The sequence below is a fragment of the Telmatherina bonti genome (genome assembly GCF_933228915.1).
Source record: "Telmatherina bonti genome assembly, chromosome: 18".
Lineage (NCBI taxonomy): Eukaryota > Metazoa > Chordata > Actinopteri > Atheriniformes > Telmatherinidae > Telmatherina > Telmatherina bonti.
In genome coordinates, this window is record NC_136616.1 from 5,666,658 (window position 1) to 5,683,042 (window position 16,385).

General features: G+C 46.5%; 1 protein-coding gene across 1 annotated transcript in view; it reads right to left on the bottom strand.

Moving 5' to 3' along the window:
• The window catches only part of adam19a (ADAM metallopeptidase domain 19a), a 301,810-nt gene that overhangs the window by 67,092 nt on the left and 218,333 nt on the right, over positions 1-16,385 (bottom strand). The window contains exons 4-6 of the mRNA XM_079258226.1: positions 15,581-15,662; positions 8,657-8,733; positions 940-1,114 (exon numbers count right to left, since the gene is read on the bottom strand). Of these exons, the coding sequence (XP_079114352.1) occupies positions 940-1,114; positions 8,657-8,733; positions 15,581-15,662 (334 nt within the window). The remainder of the gene's footprint in view (positions 1-939; positions 1,115-8,656; positions 8,734-15,580; positions 15,663-16,385) is intronic.

The window sequence follows — 16,385 nt, forward strand, 5'->3', positions numbered from 1 at the left end:
TGGCTTCATACTGTACCGCATCATATGGCTTCATATTGTACTGCATCATATGGCTTCATATTGTACTGCATCATATGGCTTCATACTGTACTGCATCATATGGCTTCATACTGTACCGCATCATATGGCTTCATACTGTACCGCATCATATGGCTTCATATTGTACTGCATCATATGGCTTCATATTGTACTGCATCATATGGCTTCATACTGTACCGCATCATATGGCTTCATATTGTACTGCATCATATGGCTTCATACTGTACCGCATCATATGGCTTCATATTGTACTGCATCATATGGCTTCATACTGTACCGCAGCGTAACCTGATTGGCTGGATTTGACACCATAAAGCCCCAAATAGTCTAGTTTCTTCTCAGTACAGCCCAATGACAGAATACTGTAAGGTTGACGTGGGATTTCTGGCCAGACACACAGGAGATCGTCCAAGCCAGTGGTGAAGTCCAGGCTATACGCAGGTATACGTGGTATACCCACTTCTTTTTCAGTCAGCATTGCGTAATCCCGCCTCACCCCCCCCCCCCAACCCCCCCCCACCCACCGTGATGCTGCTTGTACAGTTATCATCCAGACACATGTAGCGACGTCGCCCAGTGTGTGCCAGTATTGTCCAAGCACAGACGGTGCTTGGACAATACGGTGTCCAAGCACCGGTTTAGTCATTTTATAACTCTTCCTCCCTGAAACCGAAGAGCAGAAATTACGTGACAATGAGCCGAGATACTGATGGATTTCTGGGGTGAACTATACAGAGTCGTCTTACGTGTCACTTTTCCAGAAACAGCGTTTTTCTGAGCAACTTTTTTCTGTTTTTATGAGGCGAAAGCTGAGAATATACTTACACCTCTGTTCCCAGCCTTTAAAGCATGATTGTTGTGTAAACTGAGCAGAGCGTGACTTTAAAATGGGAGACTCACCCTTGAATGAAAAGGTCTGAGCAGGTTGGAGATGTGGTCGGCGTGATGGCTGTGGCCGCAGTTTCCAGCTGTAATGGGCAGCTCTGTGGCACTCAGCAGCGAGTGGTGGACGGACTCGCCGCCAAGGATCGGCTCCAGGTAGTAGAAGTCACTAGAATTCAAAGATACCAGGCCCCTGTGTGTCCAGCAGAAAGACAGGAAGAAGTGTCAGGACAGACGTGACAATGTCCATATCTGGTGAAGTCATGCTGCAGCTTTGACTTTCTCTGTGAAGGATCCTCCTACATACAAGCTGACTTTACTTAAAAGATGTCTTTTAAGATCTGAAAGGTGATTTTCTGTGCATCTGACTACACCGGGGTTTTGTCCGCCATGTTTGGGGAGCATTGCTGCTGTTTACATTTTCTCTTTCAGGTTTTTCTCTTGTAAACTTTAAGTTTGCTTACCTGGTGTTTGGTGAATTTCCTACCTGTCATGAATTTATTACCTTATTATAAAATGTTCATGCAGCCGTTTTACAAACAGACAAATTTTAAAAAAGTGAGTTTAACTAAACCATTATAATGAACAATAAAATATTAATTGATCTGATATTTATAGATCATATATATTATTCGTTAATCTGTGTTGATTAATTTCTGATAAATTATTCTAATCTGGGATTTTTTTAAATGGCAGGCAGATGTAAATGTACAGGATTGAAAAATAATTTACACTTGTTAATCAAAAATAAGTAGCCTATATAGAAAATAAAAATAAAAAGGCAAGCAAAAATCTACAATAAATGATAAAACTAAATGAAACAGCTGTTATGTGACATTGGCGTCTTCATTTAACTGATGCTAAAGATCTAGCTTATCACATTAGCTGTGCGATGAAGCTAATCTTAACATGCTAGCTTATCACATTAGCTGTGTGATGAAGATGATGAGTGCTAATTTATCACATTAGCTGTGTGATGAAGATGATGAGTGCTAACTTATCGCATTAGCTGTGTGATGAAGATGATGTGAAAGTGCTAGCTTTTTATTAAAGCTTTGTGACAAAGCAAATGCAAAATAGCTAGCTGATCAGAAAGCTGTAAGCAAACTAATGTGAAAGAGCTAGCTTATCCCTTTTGCTTATAGTTGAAGCTAAAGTAAAAGAGTACACTTGTCACAGGGTGATATGAAAGGTCTAGTGTATAAAAGTAGCTTAATTAAAATAATGTGAAAGCTAGCTCATCACAATAACTGTGTGATGAATCTAATGATATTTCATATTTTCCTGAAATCAATGGGAAATATGACATTTGACTGAGTAGAAGAGTATTTTCCTGTGGAGGTAGATAACTAGAATGGATTATTTTATGTGCTTATCTTTAGAGTTACTGCTGCAGCTGAGAAAAAGCAGAGATAAAAAAGACGACAGCGGTCTGTGGCTGGTTGCATTGATGCACATTTCAGGATCATATAAGAGCAGTGACCGTCTGGAAATGTTTTAACTAAGTCATAAGTTATGTGTACATGAATAAGGTGTAGCAGCACTTTACATCTCCTACGTTTGCCTCAAAAATTCACGCCACACAACTGACAATATAAGTAAAATCTCATTACAGAAAAACATGATTGAAAAGCTGCCAGGAGCCAAACCAATTTTGTCTTGTTTTATATTTCAGTTTCCTCAGTGCCTCAATGTCGACACCTTTGCTGATGTGACGCATGAACTCACAGAAAATCTGAAGTTATTCACATCTCTTTCATATGTCTGTTGAATGTTTTTAAAAGAGGGCTAAATACTTGAGTATACATTTTTACTGCCTTTATTAGTCACACATATTAGTCAGTTTTAGCAATAAAAATATCTAATTGAAATTTGCTTAATTTAATAAATCTAAATAAATAATTTCTTTCCAAGTCATATGTGTCTGAAATTTTCTGCTATTTATGAATACTTGGCACAAACAACCTTCCATCTTTGTGAGGCTGGAATGCGAGGTTGGAATTCATACGGCAACTCCGGGGCAGAGCTCTGAGTTCGGACGTCCGATTCAGACTATTACAATCACTGTGACGGTTGAGATCATAACCATTTCCAGTTTCAGAAAAGATGTAAAAAGAGGCAGCGTAGTAGGTGCTGGTGGCTTGTGTGGTCCATACACACATCACTGCTTCTTCTTCTTTGCTACTTTACTGGCTGTCTGTTAACTCAACACTGCCTCACATGGTTAGTGGTGGTACTGCACCGTTTGCTACATCTAGCGATGCATCTGCAAAGTCTCTGAAGTTGGACTGAAATACATGTGAAATGACCTCAGAAGGGACAGAAGGCTCCACCCATCGTCCAATTAAATCCAATTAAATCCAATTTAATTTTTGATAAACCAATAATATTCGTATTAATTTTAATCAGCTCATAGGATAATAATCTAGTTGGAGAAAACATCAAGACCAGAACCGGAAAGGAAAACCTCCATCAGGACCAGAACCAGGAAGGAAACCCTCCATCCGAACCAGAATTGGGAAGGAAAACCTTCATCAGATCCTGGACCGGGAAGAACAAGATCCATCAGAACCAGGAAGGACCAAATCTGCCTGAACTGGATCGGCGGTTCGGATGGTAAAACAGTGCCCATCCATCCATTTGGCTTGTGGGGAGGCTGCAAAGCAATGAATACGAAGAAATGACTTTACTTCTTCAGCTCTTCCTGGTGGAACCTGCATCAGACGGAGGCGTCCGGTATCCTTCCTGCTGGACTTTACTGGAACTTTAAGCTCCTTCTTCCAACATAAATATCCATCCCTGTTGGTGGAAATGAGTAACCTGCTCCCCCTGCCGCTCAGCTCACGCTGTGATTGGCTAATGCTGTCTGTGAATGGTGCTGCAGAAATAAACATTAGTTGCTGTTTAGTTTAGAAAAAGCTTAAAAGGAATCCATTTATTTTTCTGAAAGCTTTTGTGCCGGCGGTTATGTTCATGCATTCACGCTGCCTGACTGCACGAACACATTCACTCTGAGCTCTGAGTCATGTCTTCACACTCCAGCTTCACTTCTTTTTGTTAAACAAAAACAAAAACATGTTAGTTTATACAAAACGCTGCGTTACGGCAGGAAACGTGGGAATGAGCTGCAGAGGACTGAGGTTGTTCTGATCCACAGCTCTGCGGACCTGGCTGGACCTTCAGCAGCTCAGCTGAGTGGCGAGCCAGCTAGGAGGAACATCAGGACACAGGAAGCAGCTGAAGGAGTGATGGAGGAGAGGGTCAGCCGCATGCAGCATGACTGACTGAATAAGAGCAAACGTTGCATCACACCGCTTCTCTTTCATCTCCCTGCTGATTCACAGCAACAGCATCATTTGATCCGCCTTCCATCACGGAAATATATTCATTCTTGCATAATTCCAAGGTGTTGCGGCGCACAGCGTTCTGGTGTGAGGCAACGCAGGTTTGATTCCAGGCCTGGCTTGTTTCAGTCAGGAATTTAGTTTGCGGCGGTGCCAGCAGAAAATTAACGTGTTTTAATGTGGAGACCAGCTCAGTCCCACCGCTAATGTCATGATATCCATGTGGACTGTGGAGGACGACTACATAGAATAATAGACGCAGCATTAAGATTGCAAAGTCTGGCTCCAGTAACGTCTGAAAACTACATGTCATTTCATTCCAGTTAAAACAGAAGAGAAAATATTCGTGGCCACAACTGAACATACTCTGTCGGTACTTTACCAGCAGCTCCGGTCGGTTCTCCGTGTTCCCTACAACACGCTTCATCAACATGTGACGGTAAACAGACTGTTGTGGCTTCAGTCTGGTCCTGCAACAGAGATGATCACCTCCTGCTCTGCACCTCCTGCTGTGCACCTCCTGCTGTGCACCTCCTGCTGTGCACCTCCTGCTCTGCACCTCCTGCTCTGCCTGCAGCTGGAAGCTGGACGCTGCAGGAGGACCAGGCTTCTAGAGCAGAGGTGTCCAAAGTCGGCCGCTGTCTGGCAGGTTTTCCATGTATCCCTGCTCCAACACACCTGGCTTCCAATGGATGGATCCAACCAATGAAGTTCTGGACAGTGACTGATTAGTTTGGTGTGTTGGAGCAGGGATCAACATGATAACACCTGCAGGACTGTGGGCCTCGAGGACCAGAGCGGGACAGTCCTGTTCTCTTCTGGAGGGGGAGCAGCTTATGCAGCCAATGCTAACGCTAACAGAATAAACGATAAACACTCCCACGTTGCTGACCAAAACACCAGACTAACACCAGAGAAAGTTGCTCTACTTCTTGAAAGTCGCTAAAAGAGTCGCTGTGACAAAAACGGCTGCATGTAGCAGCAGCTAGCGGAGGTCTACCGCGTGCATAGGTGAAATCCATCTAACACGATACTATGCAATGTCAAACGCTGATTTTTGAAGGTGTTATTTTTCTGTAACGTGTTGTAGTCCTACTTCCAAATGACATATATTCAGAATATGTACGTAAACCTGCACATACAAGACCATCAGTTCTGCCCTGTTACCTGAGTTTACGAAGCTGTACTTAACGAATAACAACAACTCCATCCATCCATCCATCCATCCATCCATCCATCTTCTGCCGCTTATCCGGGGTCGGGTCGCGGGGGCAGCAGCCTAAGCAGGGAAGCCCAGACTTCCCTCTCCCCAGCCACATTTGCCAACTCTGCGGGGGGATCCCGAGGCGTTCCCAGGCCAGCCGAGAGATATAATCCCTCCAGCGTGTCCTGGGTCTTCCCCGGGGTCTCCTCCCAGAGGGACGTGCCTGGAACACCTCACCAGGGAGGTCCAGGAGGCATCCTGACCAGATGCCCGAGCCACCTCAACTGGTTCCTCTCGATGCGGAGGAGCAGCGGCTCTACTCTGATCTCCTCCCAGATGACCGAGCTCCTCACCCTATCTCTAAGGGAGAGCCCGGCCACCCTGCGGAGGAAACTCATTTCAGCCGCCTGTATACGAGATCTCGTTCTTTCGGTCACGACCCACAGTTCATGACCATAGGTGAGGGTAGGAACGTAGATCGACTGGTAAATCGAGAGCTTCGCCTTCTGGCTCAGCTCCTTCTTCACCACGACAGACCGGCGCAGAGTCCGCATTACTGCAGACGCCGCACCGATCCGTCTGTCGATCTCGCGCTCCATCCTTCCCTCACTCGTGAACAAGACCCCGAGATATTTAAACTCCTCCACTTGAGGCAGGACCTGACTCCCGACCCGGAGAGGACAATCCACCCTATTCTGGCTGAGGACCATGGTCTCAGATTTGGAGGTGCTGATTCTCATCCCAGCCGCTTCACACTCGGCCGCGAATCGCTCAAGTGAGAGCTGGAGATCACGATCAGATGAAACCAACAGGACCACGTCATCTGCAAAAAGCAGGGACCCAATCCTGAGGCCACCAAGTCGGATCCCCTCAACCCCTCGGCTGCACCTAGAAATTCTGTCCATATAAGTTATGAACAGAATCGGTGATAAAGGGCAGCCTTGGTGGAGTCCAACCCTCACCGGAAACGGATCCGACTTACTACCGGCAATGTGGACCAAGCTCTGACACCTGTCGTACAGGGACCGGACAACTCGTACAAGGGGGTCCGGTACCCCATACTCCCGGAGTACCCCCCACAGGAGCCCCCGGGGGACACGGTCGAATGCCTTCTCCAGGTCCACAAAGCACATGTAGACTGGTTGGGCAAACTCCCATGCCCCCTCCAGGAGCCCAAAGAGGGTATAGAGCTGGTCCACTGTTCCGCGACCAGGACGAAGACCACACTGCTCCTCCTCAATCCGGGATTCGACTATCCGGCGGACCCTCCTCTCCAGGACCCCTGAATAGACCTTACCAGGGAGGCTGAGGAGTGTGATTCCCCTGTAATTGGAACACACCCTCCGGTCCCCCTTCTTAAAAAGGGGGACCACCACCCCAGTCTGCCAATCCAGCGGTACTGCCCCCGATGTCCGATGCTGCAGAGGCGTGTCAGCCAGGACAGCCCCACAGCATCCAGAGCCTTAAGGAACTCCGGGCGGATCTCATCCACCCCCGGGACCTTGCCGCCAAGGAGCTTTTTAACCACCTCAGCGACTTCAGCCCCAGAGATCGGAGAGTCCACCCCCGAGTCCACCAGCTCTGCTCCCTCATGGGAAGCCGTGTTGGTAGGATTGAGGAGGTCTTCGAAGTATTCCCTCCACCGACCCACAACGTCCCGAGTTGAGGTCAGCAGCTCCCCACCTCCACTGTACACAGTATTGACGGAGCACTGCTTCCCCCTCCTGAGCCGCCGGATGGTGGACCAGAATCTCCTCGAAGCCGTCCGGAAGTCTTTCTCCATGGCCTCGCCGAACTCCTCCCATGCCCGAGTTTTTGCCTCGGCAACGGCCGAAGCCGCATGCCGCTTAGCCCGTCGGTACCCATCAGCTGCCTCCAGAGTCCCACAGGCCAAGAAGGCTTGATAGGACTCCTTCTTCAGCTTGACGGCATCCCTCACTGCTGGTGTCCACCAACGAGTCCTGGGATTACCGCCACGACAGGCACCAACGACCTTGCAGCCACAGCTCCGGCCGGCCGCCTCAGCAATAGAGGCACGGAACACAGCCCATTCAGACTCAATGTCCCCCGCCCCACTCGGGACATGGTTGAAGCTGTGCTGAAGGTGGGAGTTGAAGCTCGCTCTGACAGGGGACTCAGCCAGACGTTCCCAGCAGACCCTCACAACACGTTTGGGCCTGCCAGCTCTGACCGGCTTTCTCCCCCACCATCTGAGCCAACTCACCACCAGGTGGTGATCAGTTGACAGCTCCGCCCCCCTCTTCACCCGAGTGTCCAAGGCATGTGGCCGCAGGTCCGACAATACGACTACAAAGTCGATCATCGAACTGCGGCCCAGGGAGTCCTGATGCCAGGTGTACATATGGACACTCTTATGTTGGAACATGGTGTTCGTTATGGACAATCCATGACGAGCACAGAAGTCCAATAACAAAACAACATTTGGGTTCAGAGGGGGGGGACCATGCCTCCCAATCACTCCCCTCCAGGTCTCACTGTCATTGCCCACGTGAGCATTGAAGTCCCCCAGCAGAACAATGGAGTCCCCAGAAGGAGCACCCTCCAGCACTCCCTCCAAGGACTCCAGAAAGGGTGGGTACTCTGAACTGCTGTTCGGTGCATAAGCACAGACAACAGTCAGGACCCGTCCCCCCACCTGGAGGCGGAGGGAAACTACCCTTTCAACAACAACTTTTATTTTAAATGTTTGGTTTTACATCGGCTTTCTGACTTCGGCTTTGGAGTAGCAGCGAGCTGAAGGTGCGCTGGAGCTCCGTCGTCGGGAATCACCGCGTAAAAGTAACTTACTGGTGACACAGACCATTCTTTCTGCTGACAGGTGGATGAACTGATCATGAATAACAGCCCGATGTGAGGAAGAATAGAAGAATAAAATATTACACATCCATCTTCTCTGTTTATCTGTAGGTAGCAGACCAAGGCGGTTCAGGGTGAAACCTAGACATGCTCAGTTCTGTGCTGTTTTCTAATTGCTCTGCTGAGTTGTAAAAGGTCAGTTTGCAAATAAATCAGCGTATAAAAGGACGTCCACTGCAGTATTAATGTACTGACTGTAGATCTTTGTTTGTTTTTCAGTCCAACTACAGCGGCCTGTTGGAGTAAAACCATTACACATGAAGTTCTTCAGGATAAAGATGCATAAATCCAGTATGGTACCAGACTGTACCTGACTCCTGAACATGTGCTGACAGCCACCCAGGAATCCGGATGTCCTCGCACATGGCCGTGGTAGAAGCAGTGATTCTGGAAGAGAGAAGATTTACATTTACAGAGCGATCACGTTTCTGCAGACTCTGGTGAACCTGGACCAGCATGGATCCGACAGAGCCAACCAACCATGTGGTGATCTGTAACGACCAGCTCATCAGAGTGGCTGAAGATGTGTGATGGGCGAACCAGGACGTATAAAACCATTAGCTTCATGAAGGTCAGCAGATTTCAGCTCCTCTCGGAGCTGGGTAAAAATGATCAGCACTGAGATTGGTTTTTGATTGTGTAAATCCTTCAGTGATCCAGGAATTACTCGCTGACCTATTCATGAGGCGCCGCCTGAAATCAGCCATGACTTATCTAATCCCTTGTTTAAATGAACTGATCTGTAGAAATCAACCATTTTCCTGTAAATTCCAGTTTAAGCTCTGCAATAAAGGCGCTTTCTGCTGGACAAAAGCCGATACGCAGACAGACGTCAGTCTCTTTCATTGGTCATGCATGTGATTGGGTCCATTTTCAAGGTCTTAAGCTATCCGTCACTTGATGCAGAAAACAAGCAATACCACCGGAAACCACCAGGGGCAGTGTTGAGTTGTATAGCTGACACGCAACCAGAAAAGAGGAGGAGGAACAGGAAGAAGACCCAGAAACCATAGACATCATATATACGTAGACGCTGCATCGTATCACGCTGCCTGTACGAGCTGACGTCTCATCGCGCCGCCATCTTGGATGGGTCTCCCATGCGCCTCCAATGCATTTATCTGTAAGGTGGAGGTCCAACCACAACAATAACTTCACTGATTTTTACCTGATTTTTTCTCACAGTTTGGTTTGTTACAAAGGGCAGATATTGTTATGATACAGATCACTGTAAAACATTAAAAACTACGTGCTTTTATGCTAAAATATTTTTATAATGCTATTTAAATAAAACATAATAAATAAATGAATTTGATACAAACATGTTTGATTGTTTATTGATGCATTTGGATTTAACTTTTTTATCTGGTCTAATTATTATTCAACCTCGTGAAATGTAAATCCACACGATCTGCTTTCAATATTTCGCCGGTTATTGCAACCGTATGCTGAACAAAATACAGGAATAGTTGCTGCTTTCTCTTGACTACGGTTAACTCTTCCTTTTATTTACATTTATTCATTTATCAATATAGAGATACAGTTGTACAAAGTCTGAAAATAAAATATTGTATCAAAACTGTGCAATTCAGAAGTTACCCAGAAAAACACTCGGAGAGTGCAAACCTCCGCCAAGGCCTTTAAAAGCTTCCTGGATCGTTTCTACTACTGGGCCGAAAATTTACGCTGCTTGGCATCCTGGTCCTTTTACGCCAACCTTTCAAACCGTCCTGACTGGGTAGAGATGGAAATACACCAGGACAGATCCACCTCCACTCTTGCCATTCTTTGCTCCCCACTTCCTCTTCCCACCACGTCTATCGTCAACCCAGTGGTTAAACATTCTTTAAGAATATGGGCACAGTTTAGGGCACACTTTAGTCTACATGATTTCTCCCTTTTAAGCCCAGTGGCTTCCAACCACCTCTTCAAGCCCTCTCTCACTGACTCGGGTTTTCTGGAATGACAGAAGAAGGGCATCACTACTTTCAAAGATCTGTTTATAGAAAAAGCATTGGCCTCATTTGACCAGTTAAGTAACTTTTTTTAACTTCTCAAATTTTTTAGATATCTACAAGTTTGGCACTATTTGCATTCTTTTAAGCCAGGCCTTGTCACTCTTCCGGACCCAACAATCATTGAAACAGTTCTCTCTCTAAACCTGTCCCAGAAAAGGCCGATATCAGACCTCTACAACCTCCTCTCAAATCTAAAACCACCTCCAGAGACCCAGATCAGAGCTGCATGGGAGGAGGACGTAGGCATGTCCCTGTCACATAAAACTTGGAATTTAAGTTTTTAAATGGATCAATTCATCCTCTCTCTGAGCCCGCCACTGCTTAATTCAGTTTAAGCTCTCATGCATTTACCCGAGCATCAGTCCATTCTGTGATAAGTGCAAAAGTTCTGTTTGGAGGTTTTCTCTACTTTATCTCTGCTAATAAAAGTTAGACTACCGCCGAATCGACTCTGTTCGGCATCAGCGGGGAGGTGATGCCCTTATCCTCAATAAAACATCACACACTGTCTTTCGCTTCTCTTGTGGCTCGACGCTGTGTTCTACTCAAATGGCGGGACACTGTCCCACCAACACATCAGCAATGGCTGGTGGATCTGATGTCCTGTTTGAAGCTTGAAAAGATTAGATGCTCACTACAGCACCAGAGCAGGAAGTTTCAGGAGACGTGGGGACCCTTTTTAAATACTTTCCATAAGACATGGGAGCAGGACTTCTAGTGCAGCTTTAGGCTTATAACATGAAGCATTATTTCACAAGTCATTCATTCACTGACTCATGCCTCCAAACTGACTCTGACCGAGTAGGGAAACAGGGTTCCGGGTGTTCATTTTTTCTATTTTATTATTATTATCTTTTTATTTATTTATTTATTTTTTTTGTGTGTGTGTGTGTGTGTGTGTGTGCTGTTGTTTTGTTAGGTCTCATTCAATCCTTACCCCTTCATTGTACTGTAGCTAGGGTTCCTGCATCTGCCTACCTCCTGTGGGCCGGTGTCAATGTTTTGGAGTTTTTCTCTTTTCTTTTTTTTGTGTATGTTTGTTAAGAAAGAAAATCTTAAAACAAAAGATATTGAATATAAAAAGTTCCTGGATCCAAACATTGATCTGGATCACCACCAAAATTAAATCAGTTCTTCCATTTCACATTTCCAACAAGTCCTGAAAATTTCATGAAAATCCGTCCGTAAATTTTTAAGTTATCTTGAAGACAACCAGACAAACAGATAAAACCGGTATAAACATAACCTCCATGGTGGAGGTAATTATGCTACCATGTAAAATTCTTTGTGAAGCCTCAATATCATATTTTTCCATAAACACCTCATAGGAGTAAAATTTATCATTTGCATTCAGTAGATTATTCACTGTGTTAACGTTATTTATAAACCAGTTATGTAGAAAAGTGTTTTGTTTGTGTGTAATATATACACGTTGTTCCACAGAAAACTGTTGTGTGGGGAAACTACGTTGACTTTGCAGCAAGACTCGAAAGCAGAGACCCATCCTATATGGCGGCAACCCATCCAATATGCGGAGACCCATCCAATATGGCGGCAACCCATCCAATATGCGGAGACCCATCCAATATGCGGAGACCCATCCAATATGCAGAGACCCATCCAATATGGCGGCTACCCATCCAATATGCGGAGACCCATCCAATATGGCGGCTACCCATCCAATATGCGGAGACCCATCCAATATGGCGGCTACCCATCCAATATGCGGAGACCCATCCAATATGCGGAGACCCATCCAATATGCGGAGACCCATCCAATATGGCGGCTACCCATCCAATATGCGGAGACCCATCCAATATGGTTGCGGCGCTTGTTCACTCTGCAGCGCTCAATAAGGCGTCCATTTTATATATGATCTCTATGACAGAAAACGCCAAATAAAAGTCACCAAATTAAGAAAAAAAAAGAAAAAAAAAGTGGTGAACAGCAAAAAACAAACAAACATTGTTTTATTCTTCTTCTGGTGTTTTTGGATGGTGGTAGACAACCATGGAGTCCGAATGTCCAAGCTTTTCTCCAACCCCTCGTTTACCCCACAGCACTACACTTTAGCATATAGGATGAACTCATCCTGTTTGTCATTTGGACGCAAACTGTTTATTTTCTCCTCGTCCCAGATCACATGACTTCTGGTTGTCACCACGGCAACCACATGCCGTTCCGAATCCAGTGTGGAGAATTATTTTCCTTGTATTGTTTTATTCTTTCTTTCTTGCATATTTATGCAACAAATAAGGAAATAAAATGAACTTTTTTTTTGTTTAACCTGCCTGCATTCGTGTCACTTTGAGCTCCTACCTGAAATGCATTATAGGCTATATTGACCCACCTAGTGACCATCGATGCTCACTCATTTTCAAGATGCACTGTGACTAAAAGGGCACTACTTTTCCCTCTCTGGGCATTCGGACACCCCTAGAAAATGGCGTGAGTACTATCCAGGGCACTATAAAGGGAATAAGGTGGACATTCAGACACAGCCAACTGTGTGTTACCGCTACCAACCAGTGTCAAAACACACTAGTGACAACGTTGGAAATGGAACATCCCTTATTTATGTACCTAACAAATGGGTCTTAAGACAACAAGGCTACCAACTACATCCACAATGACTTGTAGGCTTAAGGGAGTTTCCTGAGATTGATGCCCATTTACATTTAGAAAATTTATGTCATTTTCCTGTTTTAAAGAATAATTTAACTTTATTTAAGATGGATGGCGGTCATAGAGAGGATTTTGTTCCAAAGTCATTGAAACCCTGAAGCTGATCCATGTTGGATTTCTGAACATTTCCCAAATTTAAGCGTCTTTGTTTGGGCTAAACAACGGCATCGATGAAAAGACCTGAATTAGCCCTACAAGACGGTTTTCATCCACACGTCCCTGTTATAAAGACGAGCCCATAACACACTTCCTCAGTCTAGTTCAACAGTGTTCTGCAGGTTTATATGTCGCTTGAAATGCCTATAAGTGCAACAACTATCGCTCCAAAACTCAGTGAGGGGTTAGAGCTGTTTTCTTCAAAGTCATTCCTCCATGGAGACATGGAAGGCAACGTGAGGGTTAAGGACATGATGACATCTAGTCTGGAGTAGCCAGGAACCAATCAAAACATGAGATAGCTTTACATTTATTTCACTTCACCCAATTAGAGGAAGTAAAGACGTCAGCCTCGAGCATCAATGTCCTCATTCGTCTTTCCATAGAAACAGAACATTTCATCAGGAAAAGATAAAAAAGAGCGATATATATGGACTGGCACTGTGTTGTGTTAATGTAATGTTATGAAGAGGACATCTGGAGTCCTGAAAACATCCTGAGACACCACTGGAGACGGATAGAGATGATGTGCAGAAGAATGGAGGAACTGGAGGAACTGGGAGTAGCTGGAGGAACTGGGAGGGGAGGAACTGGAGGAACTGAAGGGACTGGGAAGAACTGGAGGAACTGGATGGACTGGAGGAACTGGAGAAACTGGGAAGAACTGGAGAAACTGGAGAAACTGGGAAGAACTGGAGAAACTGGAGAAACTGGGAAGAACTGGAGGAACTGGAGGAACTGGATGGACTGGAGGAACTGGAGGAACTGGAGAAACTGGGAAGAACTGGAGAAAGTGGGAAGAACTGGAGGAACTGGATGGACTGGAGGAACTGGAGAAACTGGAGGAACTGGAGAAACTGGAGGAACTGAAGGGACTGGGAAGAACTGGAGAAACTGGAGAAAGTGGGAAGAACTGGAGGAACTGGATGGACTGGAGGAACTGGAGCAACTGGAGAAACTGGGAAGAACTGGAGAAACTGGAGAAACTGGGAAGAACTGGAGGAACTGGAGGAACTGGATGGACTGGAGGAACTGGAGGAACTGGAGAAACTGGGAAGAACTGGAGAAAGTGGGAAGAACTGGAGGAACTGGAGGAACTGGATGGACTGGAGGAACTGGAGAAACTGGGAAGAACTGGAGGAACTGGAGGAACTGGAGAAACTGGGAAGAACTGGAGGAACTGGAGGAACTGGATGGACTGGAGAAACTGGAGAAACTGGGAAGAACTGGAGGAACTGGAGAAACTGGATGGACTGGAGGAACTGGAGGAACTGGAGGAACTGGAGAAACTGGGAAGAACTGGAGGAACTGGAGAAACTGGATGGACTGGAGGAACTGGAGGAACTGGAGGAACTGGATAGACTGGAGGAACTGGAGAAACTGGGAAGAACTGGAGGAACTGGAGGAACTGGATGGACTGGAGAAACTGGAGGAACTGGAGAAACTGGGAAGAACTGGAGGAACTGGAGAAACTGGATGGACTGGAGGAACTGGAGGAACTGGATGGACTGGAGGAACTGGAGAAAGTGGGAAGAACTGGAGAAACTGGATGGACTGGAGGAACTGGAAGAACTGAAGGGACTGGAGGAACTGGAGGAACTGGATGGACTGGAGGAACTGGAGGAACCGAAGGGACTGGAGGAACTGGAGAAACTGGATGGACTTGAGGAACTGGAGAAACCGGATGGATTGGAGGAACTGGAGGAACTGAAGGGACTGGAGGAACTGGAGAAACTGGATGGACTGGAGGAACTGGGAGTAGCTGGAGGAACTGGGAGGGGAGGAACTGGAGGAACTGGAGGGACTGGAGGAACTGGAGGAACCGTGAAGAACTGGAGGAACTGGAGAAACTGTAGAAACTGGAGGAACTGGGAGGAGCTGGGAGGAACTGGGAGGAACTGGAGAAACTGGAGAAACTGGAGGAACTGGGAGGAACTGGGAGGAACTGGAGGGGCTGGAGGAACTGATTTCACAAAGATCGTCCTGGTTTCCTCCACAGCTCTATGTTCACACTTTCCTTCCTGGTTCTGGTCCTGGTGGAGGTTTTCCTTCCTGGTTCTGGTCCTGATGGAGGTTTTCCTTCCTGGTTCTGGTCCAGATGGAGGTTTTCCTTCCTGGTTCTGGTTCTGATGGAGGTTTTCCTCCTGGTTCTGGTCCTGATGGAGGTTTTCCTTCCTGGTTCTGGTCCTGATGAAGGTTTTCCTCCTGGTTCTGGTCCTGATGGTCCACGTTCTCCTGCTTTGTACCTTCAGCAGGTCATCCTGCCACCGTGTGATTGGCTGATGGGATCTTACCAGCAGTTGGAGCAGCAAACAAAGCACCAAACTCAGCAGGAAAGCAGCAGTTTTCCTTGATCTTGTAAAGTCATACTTACCGTGTAACTGTGGCTGCTCACGGTAACCGGCTTCCCACCGTCGGTGTAGTAGGTCTCCGTAAAGCCTGGACCCAGCAGCTCACTAGGAAAGAAGACGGAGAACAAGCATGAAGCGAGTGGCAGAGAAGGCGGCGTTCCCGTCTGTTTGGGTCGGGTCCGACTGAGCAGACGGAGAAAATAAAAGGTTATGACAGAACTGGGAGACAGCTAATGGTATTAGCTTGGCTAGCTAAGTGACTGACAGTGACTGGCTGTGCAGTTGCCTAGCAACAAGGAAAGATGCTTTCTGTTCTCTTAGTCAAGGCCGAGTAGTGCGAAGGAGGCCTGGGTCACATGTTTACTGCAGTTTAAGAAGATGTTGTTATAAACAGCTTCTGTATGTCATGTTACAGTTAAAGAGGAACAAATGATGCAATCAGATCCATAAACCGCCGCTGCAGCCTGACTTCCTGCTATCTGATGGCGGCTTCTCCTCTTTCAGCTGAAGCAGCGACGGCTGTCAGTATCAACCTGCCTCCCTGCTGGTGTCCTCCATCATCTGCAGCTAAACCAACACGCTGAGGGGGAGGCAGGATGACGGGGTGTGTTCGTCGCCGAGATACGGGCTTGACTCGACCAGAAGACCTGTTGGACCATGTGGAAGCACCGTTACCCGGGAACACAGAGAGTCACGTCGAGTCACGTCGAGTCACGTCGAGACACGTCGAGTCACAGCGAGACACGCCGAGTCACGCTGAGTCATGCTGAGACACAATGAGTCACGCCGAGTCATGCTGAGACACGCCAAGACACGCCGAGACACAAT